Source organism: Oncorhynchus mykiss, chromosome 29 (assembly GCF_057628025.1).
Source record: "Oncorhynchus mykiss isolate SJ-2025 chromosome 29, ASM5762802v1, whole genome shotgun sequence".
Lineage (NCBI taxonomy): Eukaryota > Metazoa > Chordata > Actinopteri > Salmoniformes > Salmonidae > Oncorhynchus > Oncorhynchus mykiss.
In genome coordinates, this window is record NC_143050.1 from 912,049 (window position 1) to 928,046 (window position 15,998).

The 15,998-nt window shown below is 43.2% G+C and overlaps 1 protein-coding gene across 4 annotated transcripts in view; it reads left to right on the forward strand.

Moving 5' to 3' along the window:
- The first annotated feature begins 9,816 nt into the window (after positions 1-9,816).
- The window catches only part of birc2 (baculoviral IAP repeat containing 2), a 39,505-nt gene continuing 33,323 nt past the window's right edge, over positions 9,817-15,998 (forward strand). For 2 of the 4 annotated variants that reach the window (XR_016493157.1, XM_036968048.2), the window contains exons 1-3: positions 9,817-10,172; positions 10,514-10,618; positions 11,502-12,277. Coding sequence is in view for 2 of the 4 variants with exons in the window: in XM_036968048.2 (XP_036823943.1) it covers positions 12,184-12,277 (94 nt within the window). In the remaining 2 variants the exon portion in view is untranslated. Of the gene's footprint in view, positions 10,173-10,513; positions 10,666-11,501; positions 12,278-15,998 lie in introns of all 4 variants that reach the window. The other 2 variants (XM_036968047.2, XR_016493158.1) reach the window with 2 other exon arrangements.

A 15,998-nucleotide genomic window follows, 5' to 3' on the forward strand; every position in this document is an offset into this window, starting at 1 on the left:
GGGTAAATATACTACATCACTGATGGTGTAGAGTAGTGGAGGGTAAATGTACTACATCACTGATGGTGTAGAGTAGTGGAGGGTAAATGTACTACATCACTGATGGTGTAGAGTGGGAGGGTAAATATACTACATCACTGATGGTGTAGAGTGGGAGGGTAAATGTACTACATCCCTGATGGTGTAGAGTAGTGGAGGGTAAATGTACTACATCACTGATGGTGTAGAGTAGTGGAGGGTAAATGTACTATATCACTGATGGTGTAGAGTAGTGGAGGATAAATATACTACATCCCTGATGGTGTAGAGTAGTGGAGGGTAAATGTACTACATCACTGATGGTGTAGAGTAGTGGAGGGTAAATGTACTACATCACTGATGGTGTAGAGTGGGAGGGTAAATATACTACATCACTGATGGTGTAGAGTAGTGGAGGGTAAATGTACTACATCACTGATGGTGTAGAGTAGTGGAGGGTAAATATACTACATCACTGATGGTGTAGAGTGGGAGGGTAAATGTACTACATCACTGATGGTGTAGAGTGGGAGGGTAAATGTACTACATCCCTGATGGTGTAGAGTAGTGGAGGGTAAATGTACTACATCGTTGATGGTGTAGAGTAGTGGAGGGTAAATATACTACATCACTGATGGTGTAGAGTAGTGGAGGGTAAATGTACTACATCACTGATGGTGTAGAGTAGTGGAGGGTAAATGTACTACATCACTGATGGTGTAGAGTGGGAGGGTAAATATACTACATCACTGATGGTGTAGAGTGGGAGGGTAAATGTACTACATCCCTGATGGTGTAGAGTAGTGGAGGGTAAATGTACTACATCACTGATGGTGTAGAGTAGTGGAGGGTAAATGTACTATATCACTGATGGTGTAGAGTAGTGGAGGATAAATATACTACATCCCTGATGGTGTAGAGTGGGAGGGTAAATGTACTACATCACTGATGGTGTAGAGTAGTGGAGGATAAATATACTACATCCCTGATGGTGTAGAGTAGTGGAGGGTAAATATACTACATCACTGATGGTGTAGAGTAGTGGAGGATAAATATACTACATCACTGATGGTGTAGAGTAGTGGAGGGTAAATGTAATACATCACTGATGGTGTAGAGTAGTGGAGGGTACATGGCATTCTGAGAAAACATCAATAACATTACACTGTTCATACATACACATTATGTTAGCTAGCCAGCCAGCCATTGAACTCCAGCTGGCTAGCTAACAGCAAGCTTTAACTTGCAATGATGTAGGCCTATTTATCATTGTAGATTAAAAACTCATGCTCCAATGCATTTGTAGATAACACCAATGGAAGACAGCAAAGACTCCAGTCACCCAAGTTACAGCCTGCTCTCTCTGCTACCACACGGCAAGTGGTAACGGAGCGCCAAGTCTAGATCCAAAAGGCTCCTTAACAGCTTCTACCCCCAAGCCATAAGACTGCTGAACAATTAATAAAACAGCCACCCAGACTATTTACATTGACCCCCCCTTTGTTTTTACACTGCTGCTACTCACTTTTTATTATCTATTGTGGAATGATCACCAGAGGGCAGGCTGGGCTCACGGATAGTAGCCCAACAAGGCATGGGAGACAGGGTAACCAATGGCAATTAAGCACAGCTGACGGTACTAATGACCTACTCTCCTTCCCCTACAAGAGAGAGAATGGAACCAGCAGAGAGCGAGGGGAAAACTATCTCTGGAAGATGGCCACCGAGAGAGAGAGGAGCTATCCAGGAAGAACCACTAAGACGGTGACAATCCCGTGACTTTTTGTTGTAGTTTAAAGATAATCCTATTGTGTTCCTGTTTCATCTGGAGAAGAAGATGTATGTTTTTCCTTGGAAGATTTTCATTGATTATGTTGCAGTGTTTGTGTTGACCAAATGCCCTCAAAAGAGAACTGTGTTAAATCAAGAAAACCTACTCCTGACTCGTTTATTCCACTTTCCCGCTTTAGAGTGACGCCCAATTACTTGGTCCGCTCACACTATGCATAGTCAATTTACCCCTACCTACAAGTACAAATTACCTTGACTAACCTGTACCCCCGGACATTGACTCAGTACCGGTACCTCTTGTATATATCCCCATTATTTTAATGAAATTGTGTTACTTTTTAAAATGTTTTACTTTAGTTAATATTTTCTTAACTCTAAGTAAGCATTTCACGGTAAGGTCTACTACACCTGTTGTATTCAGCATTTCACTGTAAGGTCTACTACACCTGTTGTATTGGGCGCATGTGACAAATACAATTTGATTTGATTGAGGTTTTATGGTATTATGACATGCTGTGGTACTCAATTGCCACGTGTGCTCTAGCCAACAGCGCTATCTGCACACTGTTGGCTCGAACGTATGTATGGTCTACATGATGAGATTATTATTATTATGAACAAATGAGCTGGATTACTTTTATTCGTCAAACGGCAGCCAAGCATTGATTATCATCTCACCAGAATAAGTGTCACACCCTGATCTGTTTCACCTGTCTTTGTGATTGTCTCCACTCCCCCTCCGGGTGTCACCCATCTTCCCCATTATCCCCTGTGTATTTATACATGTGTTCTCTGTTTGTCTGGTGCATTCCAGTTCATCTTGTTTGTCAAGTCAACCAGCATTTTTGTGTCTCGGGTCCTGCTTGTCCCAGTCTCTCTTTTTCTCGCCCTCCTGGTTTTGACCCTTTGGCCTGTCCTGACCCTGAGCACCTCTGCCTGACCACTCTGCCTGACCCTGAGCCTGCCATCCAGCACCTTTGCCCCACCTCTGGTTTACTGACCCCTGCCGGCCCTGACCTGTCTATTGCCTGCCCTGTTGGATTATTAAACCATTGTTAATTCAAAGTTGTCTGCATCTGGGTCTTACCTTCATGAAGACCTTACAGTGAAATGCTACAATCCCTTAACTAAAAGTGCTTTAAGAATGTTAAAGAAAAATACATAAATAAGTGTCATGTAGAAAATAAAAGTAACAAATAATTAAACAGCAGAAGTAAAATAACAGGCGAGGGGGAACCTGTTAGTCGAGGTTCAATGTGGAGGCTGTATACAGGGTATTACGGTACAGAGTCAATGTGGAGGCTGTATACAGGGTGTTACGGTACAGAGTCAATGTGGAGGCTATATACAGGGGGTACCGTTTATTCGAGGTTCAATGTGTAGACTGTATACAGGGTATTACGGTACAGAGTCAATGTGGAGGCTATATACAGGGGGTACCGGTTAGTCGAGGTTCAATGTGGAGGCTATATACAGGGGGTACCGTTTATTCGAGGTTCAATGTGTAGACTGTATACAGGGTATTACGGTACAGAGTCAATGTGGAGGCTATATACAGGGGGTACCGGTTAGTCGAGGTTCAATGTGGAGGCTATATACAGGGGGTACCGTTTATTCGAGGTTCAATGTGTAGACTGTATACAGGGTATTACGGTACAGAGTCAATGTGGAGGCTATATACAGGGTATTACGGTACAGAGTCAATGTGGAGGCTATATACAGGGTATTACGGTACAGAGTCAATGTGGAGGCTGTATACAGGGTATTACGGTACAGAGTCAATGTGGAGGCTGTATACAGGGTATTACGGTACAGAGTCAATGTGGAGGCTATATACAGGGTATTACGGTACAGAGTCAATGTGGAGGCTGTATACAGGGTATTACGGTACAGAGTCAATGTGGAGGCTATATACAGGGTGTTACGGTACAGAGTCAATGTGGAGGCTATATACAGGGGGTACCGGTACAGAGTCAATGTGGAGGCTATATACAGGGGGTACCGGTTAGTCGAGGTTCAATGCACTCTTAACCAGCATGGCTACCACAGCATTCTGCAGCGATACGCCATCCCATCTGGTTTGTGCTTAGTGTGACTATCATTTGTTTTTCAACAAGACATTGACCCAAAACACACCTCTAGGCTCTGTAAGAGCTATCTGACCAAGAAAGAGAATGATGGAGTGCTGCATCAGATGAGCTGGCCTCCACAATCACCTGACCACAACCCAATTGAGATGGTTTGGGAAGAGTTGGACCGCAGAGTGAAGGAAAAGCAGCCAACAAGTGCTCAGCATATGTGGGAACTCCTTCAAGACTGTTGGAAAAGCATTCCAGGTGAAGCTGGTTGAGAATGCCAAAAGTGTGCAAAGCTGTCATCAAGGCAAAGGGTGGCTACTATGAAAAATCTCAAATATAAAATATATTGTGATTTGTTTAACACTTTTATGGTTACTACATGATTCCATATGTGTTATTTCATAGTTTTGATGTCTTCACTATTATTCTACAATGTAGAAAAAGTAAAAATAAAGATAAACCCTTGAATGAGTAGGTGTGTCCAAACTTTTGACTGGTATTGTACACAATTACGTAGATATAGACACAGTACAGAGATAGAAACGAAAAGTTGCTAATTTGAGAAATTTACAGGACATCCATATGCATTCATATCCAGCCGGCACCATCAATAAATTACTGATATCGGTCAATTAAGCCACATTTTACGTGTCCTTAAAAACAGCCTATGACAAATGAACACTATTCCTTGTGTTTCGATGTGTGGCGTATGCAAAACTTTACAGACTATTTTTTATTGTTTTTTAGGCATTGTCTTTGTAGATAATGCAGTCGGCATTTGATTGTAAGGAATTCTAGGTCAGGTGAGCAGAAGGACTTGAGTTCCTGTATCTTGTTATGATTACACCATGAGTCGTTAATCATAAGGCATATACCCCTGTCTTTCTTCTTACCGGAAAGTTGTTTGTTTTTGTCGTTGCGATGCGTGAAGAAACCGGGTGGCTGTACCGACTCTGACAACATTTCCCGAGTGAGCCATGTTTCCGTGAAACAGAGAATGTTACAATATCTGATGTCTCTCTGGAAGGCAACTTGTGCCCTAATTTGGTCCACCTTGTTGTCTAGAGATTGGACACTGGTGAGTAATATGGATGGTGTGCTCTCCTTCTGAGTCTGACCAGTAGGCCGCTCCGTCTACCTCTGGGATAAGATCCCATGTCCAGGGTGGAGGTCCGAACAAAGGCTCCGCTTCGGCAAATACGTATTCCTGGTCGTAATGTTGGTAAGTTGACGTCATTTGTATAACCAATAGTTCTTCCCGGCTGTATGTAATAACACTTGAGATTTTCTGGGGTAAAAATGTAAGAAATAATACATAAAAAAACAAAATACTCCATAGTTTCCTAAGGACCTGAAGCGGGGCGACCATCTCTGTCGGCGCCATTATGTGGCTCACCACCTGGATTTGGCCTTATGTAGCAACATTGGATAAAAGTAGAGACTCAGAGCTACAAAATGGTATATCATACACTGCATTTTTGAGGAACAATGGGAAAGTAATTCTGCCATGAAAGTTGATAAACTTGTAAACTCAATTTTGGCCTTTAAATGTTTTGATATCTAGTGAAGAGCTCTTCTTTGTCTACACCCATTCAGCATCGTTCACGCCCTCTTAAGCTTTAGCCCCACCCATCTCGTTTCACTCTCGGAGCGTTCAGAGTGCACACTTGACACTCTGGCCAATGATTAGTTTACCTCTGGATAACATGAAAACAGCCTAACCAGCTCTGCTGGCAACAATTTAATTTTAACTTTTTTGCCAAAGTTTACTGACACCATATTCAATGGGTGCTGTACACTTTAGCTTAAGACATGTAGCTAGGTAACAATGAACCTAGCTTGGTAAACAATAAACCTAGCTAGGTAAACAATGTGTAAGATCACACACGTCACATAACTTTAGCTAACGAGCCAACCAGCTAACGCTAACTAGTTAAAAAACAATGAACATAGTGCCAAATTATGTTGTTATTGCTCTGCATGAATATACTGGGAGCTAACAAACCAGGTTTAATGTTGGCTAGCTAACATACGGCTCTAACTAGAAAAGAAAACCCCTCTGGTATACGAATAATAAAGTCAGCTAGGGAGCCAGCCAGCTAACGCTAGCTAGCTAGCTAACAGTACACTTTAGCTTGAAATGAAACCACTTTCTGTCAAAATTAGAAATGTGTAATATCTGAAAATGTCGCTAGCTAACGCTAGACTATCTTACCTGTATACATCATCATGCATGATGGACGCGTCTTCCTGTCACGGACGCCATGCCATGGTTGTCCTTAGTTTGAAGATGTAATCCGGAGACAGGCGTTTTCTCCATCTCTTTAGCAACTGTAGCTCTGTAGCTTAACCAACCAACAAGGCTTGTAATTTAACCATTTTATTCATATTTACAGATGGCATACACGTTTGTTATTAAAGCAGATGAAAGTTCACATGTTCCAGAAGACATTTCTGCCCCCCCCCCCCCTCCCAATTTTAATTTTTTTTAAATGGCTCTCCTGTGAAGTCGTGACTTACGACATATGCCTAATAATACGAGCAGAACAGCTAATGTAAACCAGGGAAATAATGCACTTTCATGCCCTGTGCCCCCACCCAAACCAAACCAACCCTCCCCTATTTTGGACCACCCCTCCCCTGTAAAGGTTGATCTGTCCCTAAATGCAAATGCTTGTTTGTAAATGATGTGTTATAAATTATGTCTGAGTGTTTGTATTTATTATGGATCCCCATTGGTACTCTTCCTGGGATTCAGCAAATTTAAGGCAGTTTATACAATTTTAAAAACATTACAATACATTCACAGATTTCACAACAGACTGTGTGCCCTCAGGCCCCTACTCCACCACTACCACATATCTACAGTACTAAATCCATGTGTATGTGTGTCACACCCTGATCTGTTTCACCTGTCTTTGTGCTTGTCTCCACCCCCCTCCAGGTGTCGCCCATCTTCCCCATTATCCCCTGTGTATTTATACCTGTGTTCTCTGTTTGTCTGTTGCCAGTTAGTTTTGTTCGTCAAGCGGTTCCCCCTTGCTCCTGTCTTTTTTAGTCCTGTTTTCTAGTTTTCCCGGTTTTAACCATTCTGCCTGCCCTGACCCTGACCCTGAGCCTGAGCCTGCCCTGACCCTGAGCCTGAGCCTGACCCTGAGCCTGAGCCTGACCCTGCCCCTGACCCTGCCTGCCATTCTGTACCTTGTCACACCATCCTGGATTATTGACCTTTATTATGGACAGACTTCTCCCCATTTTAGCTACTGTTGTATCAATACGTTTTGACCATGACAGTTTACAATCCAGGGTTACGCCATGCAGTTTAGTCATCTGTATTTGCTCAATTTCCACCTTATTTATTACAAGATTTAGTTGAAGTTTAGTGAATGATTTGTACAAATACAATGCTTTTAGTTTAAGAAATATTTAGGGTTAGTTTATTCCTTGCCACCCACTCTGAAACGAACTGCAACTCTTTAAGTGTTGCAGTAATTTCAGTCGCTGTAGTAGTTGACGTGTATTGTGTTGAATCATCAGCATATGTAGACACTCTGGCTTTACTCAAAGCCAGTGGCATGTCATTAGTAAAGATTGGAAAGAGCAAGGTGCCTAAACAGCTACCCTGGGGAATTCCTGATTCTACCTGGATTATGTTTGAGAGGCTTCTATTAAAGACACCCTCTGTGTTCTGTTAGACAAGTACTCTAGGTCCCAAAAAACAAAGAGATCTTCTGTTGAATCTGACAATTAATCTTGATGGTTGTACAGTCGTCTCAAATAAAACTGTGAAGGACCTCGGCGTTCCTCTGGACCCTGATCTCTCTTTTGACGAACATATCAAGACTGTTTCAAAGACAGCTTTTTCCATCTACGTAACATTGCAAAAATCAGAAGCTTTCTGTCCAAAAATGATGCAGAAAAATGTATCCATGCTTTTGTTACTTCTAGGTTAGACTACTGCAATGCTCTACTTTACGGCTACCCGGATAAAGCACTAAATAAACGTCAGTTAGTGCTAAATACGGCTGCTAGAATCCTGACTAGAATCCAAAAAATTGCTAGCCTCTCTACACTGGCTTCCTGTTAAGGCAAGGGCTGATTTCAAGGTTTTACTGCTAACCTACAAAGCATTACATGGGCTTGCTCCTACCTATCTTTCCGATTTGGTCCTGCCGTACATACCTACACGTACGCTACGGTCACAAGACGCAGGTTTCCTAATTGTCCCTAGAATTTCTAAGCAAACAGCTGGAGGCAGGGCTTTCTCCTATAGAGCTCCATTTTTATGGAATGGTCTGCCTACCCATGTGAGAGACGCCGACTCGGTCTCAACCTTTAAGTCTTTACTGAAGACTCATCTCTTCAGTGGGTCCTATGATTGAGTGTAGTCTGGCCCAGGAGTGTGAAGGTGAACGGAAAGGCAATGGAGCAACGAACCGCCCTTGCTGTCTCTGCCTGGCCGGTTCCCCTCTTTCCACTGGGATTCTCTGCCTCTAACCCTATTACAGGGGCTGAGTCACTGGCTTACTAGGGCTCTTTCATACCGTCCCTAGGAGGATAGCGTCACTTGAGTGGGTTGAGTCACTGACGTGATCTTCCTGTCTGGGTTGGCGTCCCCCTTGGGTTGTGTCGTGGCAGAGATCTTTGTGGGCTATACTCAGCCTTGTCTCAGGATGGTAAGTTGGTGGTTGAAGATATCCCTCTAGTGGTGTGGGGGCTGTGCTTTGGCAAAGTGGGTGGGGTTATATCCTTCCTGTTTGGCACTGTCCGGGGGTATCATTGGATGGGGCCACAGTGTCTCCTGATCCCTCCTGTCTCATTCTCCAGTATTTATGCTGCAGCAGTTTAAGTGTCGGGGGGCTAGGGTCAGTTTGTTATATCTGGAGTACTTCTCCTTTCTTATCCGGTGTCCTGTGTGAATTTAAGTATGCTCTCTTTAATTCTCTCTCTCTCTCTTTCTTTCTCTCTCTCTGAGGACCTGAGCCCTAGGACCATGCCTCAGGACTACCTGGGCTAATGATTTCTTGCTGTCCCCAGTCCACCTGGCTGTGCTGCTGCTCCAGTTTAAACTGTTCTGCCTGCGGCAATGGAACCCTGACCTGTTCACCGGACGTGCTACCTGTCCCAGGCCTGCTGTTTTCAACTCTCTAGAGGCAGCAGGAGCGATAGAGATACTCTTAATGATCGGCTATGAAAAGCCAACTGACATTTACTCCTGAGGTCCTGACTTGCTGCACCCTCGACAACTACTGTGATTATTATTATTTGACCATGCTGGTCATTTATGAACATTTGAACATCTTGGCCATGTTCTGTTATAATCGCCACCCGGCACAGCCAGAAGAGGACTGGCCACCCCTCATAGCCTGGTCCTCTCTAGGTTTCTTCCTAGGTTTTGGCCTTTCTAGGGAGTTTTTCCTAGCCACCGTGCTTCTACACCTGCATTGCTTGCTGTTTGTGGTTTTAGGCTGGGTTTCTGTACAGCACTTTGAGATATCAGCTGATGTAAGAAGGGCTTTATAAATACATTTGATTTGATACTCTTTTTCCACATTATAGCAGGGGGTGAAAAGCCATAACACAAGTTTTTCCAGCAGCAGACTATGATCAATAATGTTAAAAGCCACACGGAAGTCTAAAAAGACAGCCCTCACAATACTTGTATACATTTTATCATGTGCCTCTGGCAACAACAAAAAAAATCTTAAAACTGCATTGTTGGTTAAGGGCTTTTTTAAGTAAGCATTTCACAAATACCTGTTGTATTTGGAGGATGTGACAAATATAATTTGATTTGATTTATCAGTAAATGTGAAGAAAAAAAAATTAAATCTATACTTTTAAGTATATTTGAGCAATTCCATTTACTTTTTGTACTTAAGTATATTTAAAACCAAATAAATGTAGACTTTTACTCAAGTAGTATTTTACTGGTTGACTCTTACTTGAATAATTTTCTAGTGAGGTATATTTATTGGGTACTTTTTGCACCACTGGGAAAACATCAACAGGTGAACTGGCCGTTGTCTATGAGGGTAACATCGATCAAAAGTTTCATGCGTCAACGTTGCAGATGTTACACTATAACACATTCACACCCTATTTGACTAAACCACCCACAAGGTACGGTGCAAATAATACTGGTAATTCCCCTTGTGTGTAGGCGAGTCGTGTCATAAGCATAGATATAAGGTTCCACTTGTGGTCTGTAGTCTTTCTGGTTAGGCTGCTGTTAGTTTAGTTCTACTTCCTCCCTGTGATCTGCCTGAAAACTGTTGGACAAAAGTAAGTTAAGCATTTTATTACTCTGTTGTCATGTTCATATTCACACCATAAAATGATCGATCATGTGATCTTAATTAAAACCGACAGTGTCCATTCACGGACAAGCATACATTTCCTATAATGGATGTTGTAACCTCGCCTACTGTACATTTTAAACAACTTGGTGTGTATAACTTATTGAAAATGAAAATGTTGTTTGATCTTGTAATTAATTATGGTCAAAAACATGTGATATTATTATACAAGGAAATATTACATTTGTTATGTTATTTGGTTTTGCTATGAAATGTAATTATCATGATAACTAATACTTGATCACATTGATGTTTCTTTCTACATAGAGGACTATAGACAGTGGAATTTCTATAACTACTTGGTTTCTTCTCGGGTAAAAAACAACAACGTCGTGGTCACATTTACCGGAACGGAAGTGACGACTTTCTGAGGTATTTGTACAGACTCGCCTTTGATCCGAGATATTTCTTTCTGGAGGGTGAGTCACTGGTCTAATGCCAGGAGGACAGGGACTTAATAGACCTTATTTAACCAGGGTTCCCCTTCTGCTGACTGTAATATTTACATATTATCCCCTGTAACCACGTAGCTACTTAGTTAGCAGTTATGGATAACAACAATGTTCTGACGCCATTTAGCTACACAGACAACACCCGCTAACGTTAGCTAGCTCGTTTAAAAACAAGTTTCACCATCTCAGACAATTTGATACATGTTTGTGCACCACATTTAAAATGTGAAATCACAGCAGATACTAGTTGTACTGGAGGGGAAATTAAGCAATATGACTTCGTGCTCCATACAATGCCATTTTAACCTAACTAGCTGACTACCACTGTAGCAAGTCAGCTTGCTGTATTTCAACATATTTTAAAATATACGCGGTGTGTGCGTGTAGGCAACATTTTAAACCTGATCTGAGGGAAACATTACATAACTGGTATGATAAAATAGTCACTGTGTAGCTTATATGTGTCCTTTGTCTATTCATTTCCTCCCAATTCAAAAGCAGGAAGTGCTGAACCCGCCACACCAGCTGTTGTCTGAATATGTTTAACCACGTAGCGATGTAATGCATTCATTACAGGGAAAATCAACCAGTAGGACACATAGTATTAATGCGATGTTCCTCTGTCTCTCCCCTACAAGCCGCCACACCTGCTGTTGTCTAAATATGGAATTAGCTGTATGTAATTTAGCTGTAATTTGGACCCAGGAAGAGTAGACGCTGCCTCTGCACCAGCTAATTGTTGATCCTAATAAATACTACTACTATAACATTCTACTAATGTGATATTTCTGTCTCCCCTACAGGTGTTATCAACATTTCTGCAGTAAAGGAGGACAACTTTTACTCTCCCATTAAACCTTCCTCTCAGACAGATACATTTCTTTGTCTGGTTAATCTCTGCTGCCATGGAGACGTAAACAACCCCAGGAGGGTTGTTCCATTCAGGGGGAGAGGGTTGACCAGCCATACCCAGGGCTGTGTGTGTGTGTGTGTTCTGTCCATATTCACCAAGTGGACAGAGTGGTGTGGCCTAGTCTGGTGGTTACAGGCAGACAGACACTTCTCTGTGGCTCAGACACGACTGACTAATTACTTCTTATAAAATAATCTGCTAAATGGCATATCATATTTTATTATAAGGTGTTCTGGCATATTGTGATATACTATTATGACACAAGGTTGGCAGTTTCTCTTCTGTAGGTTGTTAGTCAGATCAGTTCTGAAACCTTCAGTTTTATTTCCAGGCTGATGTGTGAGATGACAGGAAACGCATACTGTTTCCATCAATCACGTGTGTGTGTGTGTGTGTGTTCCCCCTGCCCTGGGTTACTCATCCCTCTCTCCCTGAGGAGAATGGCCCTTCCTTTTCTCTAATTCTACAAACTCTTCATCAAAAAACTCCATCTAGAAGCTAAATCTAGACTCTAATAGCTTTATATCTAGATTCTAGGCTGTCTATATCTAGACTGTCTACCCTATTTGTAAATGGACACCCTAGTCCATCTCCAGAAGAGCCCGTTCCTCATTGGTCTGTGTCGAAACGGAGCCCCAGTTGACCTGCAGTATAACAACTCCTCAGGTAGGCCTCACACAGACACAGACACGTTAGACACAAGGAATCCTGTACAGAATAAATATATTCCAAAACATGCGTGTTGTTTGCAACAAGACACTAAAGTAAAACTGCAAAAAATGTGGCAAATGGATCAACTTTATGTCCTGAATACAAAGCGTTATGTTTTGGGGCAAATCCAACAACACATCACTGAGTATCGCTTCATATTTTCAAGCATTGTGGTGGCTGCATCATGTTATGGGTATGCTTGTCATCAGCATGGACTAGGGAATAGCGCAGCGGTCTAAGGCACTATATCGCAGTGCTAGAGGCTTCACTACAGACCCTGGTTCGATCCCTGGCCGTGATCGGGAGTCCCAAAGGGTGGCGCACAATTTGCCCAGCGTCGTCCGGGTGAAGGGAGGTTTTGGCCGGGGGGGGGGGGGGGGCATTACTTGGCTCATCGCGATCTAGCGACTCCTTGTGGCGGACCGGGCGCCTGCAGGCTGACCTCGGTCGTCAGGTAGGCCGTCATTGTAAATAAGAATTTGTTCTTAACTGACTTGCCTATTTTAAATAAAGTAAAATACAAATTGTCTGGCTGGATTAACGTTGGCAGGCGCCTCATTATTTTGAAGCAGACAGCAGTTGCTGCTATCATCCATGGACATTAGAAACATGGAAATATCTGTATGACGCACGAGTGAAAGAAACATATATTTGTTCTCATCACCGTATGACTCTGTCAAAAGACTGCTATTGTGAACCACTAATCTAATTTTGTCTTGGGGAATTCCTGTGGGTGGGATGGGAACTGTTAGTCTTGTTCGTCACCTTTGTTTTCTCTGTCTAGGTGTACCTGTTTTGTGTACTGTACCTTTTCTTAAAAATAATACAAACAAACATTTGAAGACAACAAAAAAGACCCGGGTCGCAAAAAATGACACAAAGTATGTGGACACCTGTTAGTTGAACATCTCATTCCAAGGTCATGGACATTAATATGGAGTTGGTCAACCCATTGCTGCTGTAACAGCCTCCACTCTTCTGGGAAGGCTTTCCACTAGATGTTGGAACATTGCTGCTATAACGGCCTCCTTTCTTCTGGGAAGGCTTTCCACTAGATGTTGGAACATTGCTGCTATAACAGCCTCCACTCTTCTGGGAAGGCTTTCCACTAGATGTTGGAACATTGCTGCTATAACAGCCTCCACTCTTCTGGGAAGTCATTAATATGGAGTTGGTCAACCCTTTGCTGCTATAACAGCCTCCTCTCTTCAGGGAAGTCATTAATATGGAGTTGGTCCCCCCTTTGCTGCTATAACAGCCTCCACTCTTCTGGGAAGGCTTTCCACTAGATGTTGGAACATTGCTGCTATAACAGCATCCACTCTTCTGGGAAGTCATTAATATGGAGTTGGTCCCCCCTCTGCTGCTGTAACAGCCTCCACTCTTCCGGGAAGTCATTAATATGGAGTTGGTCCCCCCTCTGCTGCTGTAACAGCCTCCACTCTTCTGGGAAGTCATTAATATGGAGTTGGTCCCCCCTCTGCTGCTATAACGGCCTCCTTTCTTCTGGGAAGGCTTTCCACTAGATGTTGGAACATTGCTGCTATAACAGCCTCCTCTCTTCTGGGAAGGCTTTCCACTAGATGTTGGAACATTGCTGCTATAACAGCCTCCACTCTTCTGGGAAGGCTTTCCACTAGATGTTGGAACATTGCTGCTATAACAGCCTCCACTCATCTGGGAAGTCATTAATATGGAGTTGGTCAACCCTTTGCTGCTATAACAGCCTCCTCTCTTCAGGGAAGTCATTAATATGGAGTTGGTCCCCCCTTTGCTGCTATAACAGCCTCCACTCTTCTGGGAAGGCTTTCCACTAGATGTTGGAACATTGCTGCTATAACAGCATCCACTCTTCTGGGAAGTCATTAATATGGAGTTGGTCCCCCCTCTGCTGCTGTAACAGCCTCCACTCTTCCGGGAAGTCATTAATATGGAGTTGGTCCCCCCTCTGCTGCTGTAACAGCCTCCACTCTTCTGGGAAGTCATTAATATGGAGTTGGTCCCCCCTCTGCTGCTGTAACAGCCTCCACTCTTCCGGGAAGTCATTAATATGGAGTTGGTCCCCCCTCTGCTGCTGTAACAGCCTCCACTCTTCTGGGAAGGCTTTAATATGGAGTTGGTCCCCCCTTTGCTGCTATAACAGCCTCCACTCTTCTGGGAAGTCATTAATATGGAGTTGGTCCCCCTTTGCTGCTATAACATATTCTAGGGAGTTTTTCCTAGCCACCGTGCTTCTTCACCTGCATTGCTTGCTGTTTGGGGTTTTAGGCTGGGTTTCTGTACAGCACTTTGAGATATCAGCTGATGTACGAAGGGCTATATAAAATAAATTTGATTGATTGAATTTGATTGATAACAGCCTCCACTCTTCAGGGAGGCTTTCCACTAGATGTTGGAACATTGCTGCGGGGACTTGCTTCCATTCAGCCACAAGAGCGTTAGTGAGGTCGGAAACTGATGTTGGGCGATTAGGCCTGGCTCACAGTCAGCGTTCCAATTCATCCCAAAGGTGTTCGATGGTGCTGAGGTCAGGGCTCTGTGCAGGCCAATCAAGTTCTTCCACACCGATCTCCGATCTTCACAACCTATTTCTGTATAGACCTTGCTTTGTGCAAGGGAGCATTGTCATGCTGAAACAGGAAACTGTTGCCACAAAGTTGTAAGCACAATATCGTCTAGAATGTCATTGTATGCTGTAGTGTTAAGATTTCCCTTCGCTGGAACTAAGAGGTCTAGCCTGAACCATGAAAAACAGCCCCAGACCATTATTCCTCCTCCACCAAACTTTACAGTTGGCACTATACATTGGGGCAGGTAGCGTTCCCTTGGCATCCGCCAAACCCAGACTCTTCCGCTGGACAACCAGATCGTGAAGCGAGATTCATCACTCCAGAGAATGCATTTCAACTGCTCCAGAGTCCAATGGCGGCGAGCTTTACACCACTCCACCCGATGCTTGGCATTTCGTGTGGTGATCTTAGGCTTTTATTCGGCTGCTCTGCCATGGAAACCCATTTTCGTGAAGCTCCCGACGAACAGTTCTTGTGCTGACGTTGCTTTCAGAGACAGTTTGGAACTAAGTAGTGAGTGTTGCAACTGAGGACAGACGATTTTTACACGCTTCAGCACTCGGCGGTCCCGTTCTGTGAGCTTGTGTGGCCTACCATTTCGCTGTTAAGCCGTTGTTGCTCCTAGACATTTCCACTTCACAATAACAGCACTTACAGTTGACTGGGGCAGCTCTAGCAGGGCAGAAATTTGATGAACTGACTTGTTGAAAAGGTGGCATCCTATGACGGTGCCACGTTAAATGTCACTGAGCTCTTCCGTAAGTCCATTTTCCTGCCAATGTTTGTCTATGGAGATTGCATGGCGCGGTGCTCGATTTTCTACACCTGTCAGCAATGGGTGTGGCTGAAATAACTGAATCCACTAATGGGGTGTCCACAGTTTTTGTATGTACAGTGCATTCGGAAAGTATTCAGACCCTTTCACCTTTTTCCACATTTTGTTGTGTTACAGCCTTATTCTATAATGTATTACATTGATTTAAGGGGGAAAAACAATCAACACACAATACCTCATAATAACAAAGCAAAAACAAGTTTTTAGAAATGATTGCAAAAAATTAAAATAAGCTGAACACAGTTCCATAAGTATTCAGACCCTTTACTCA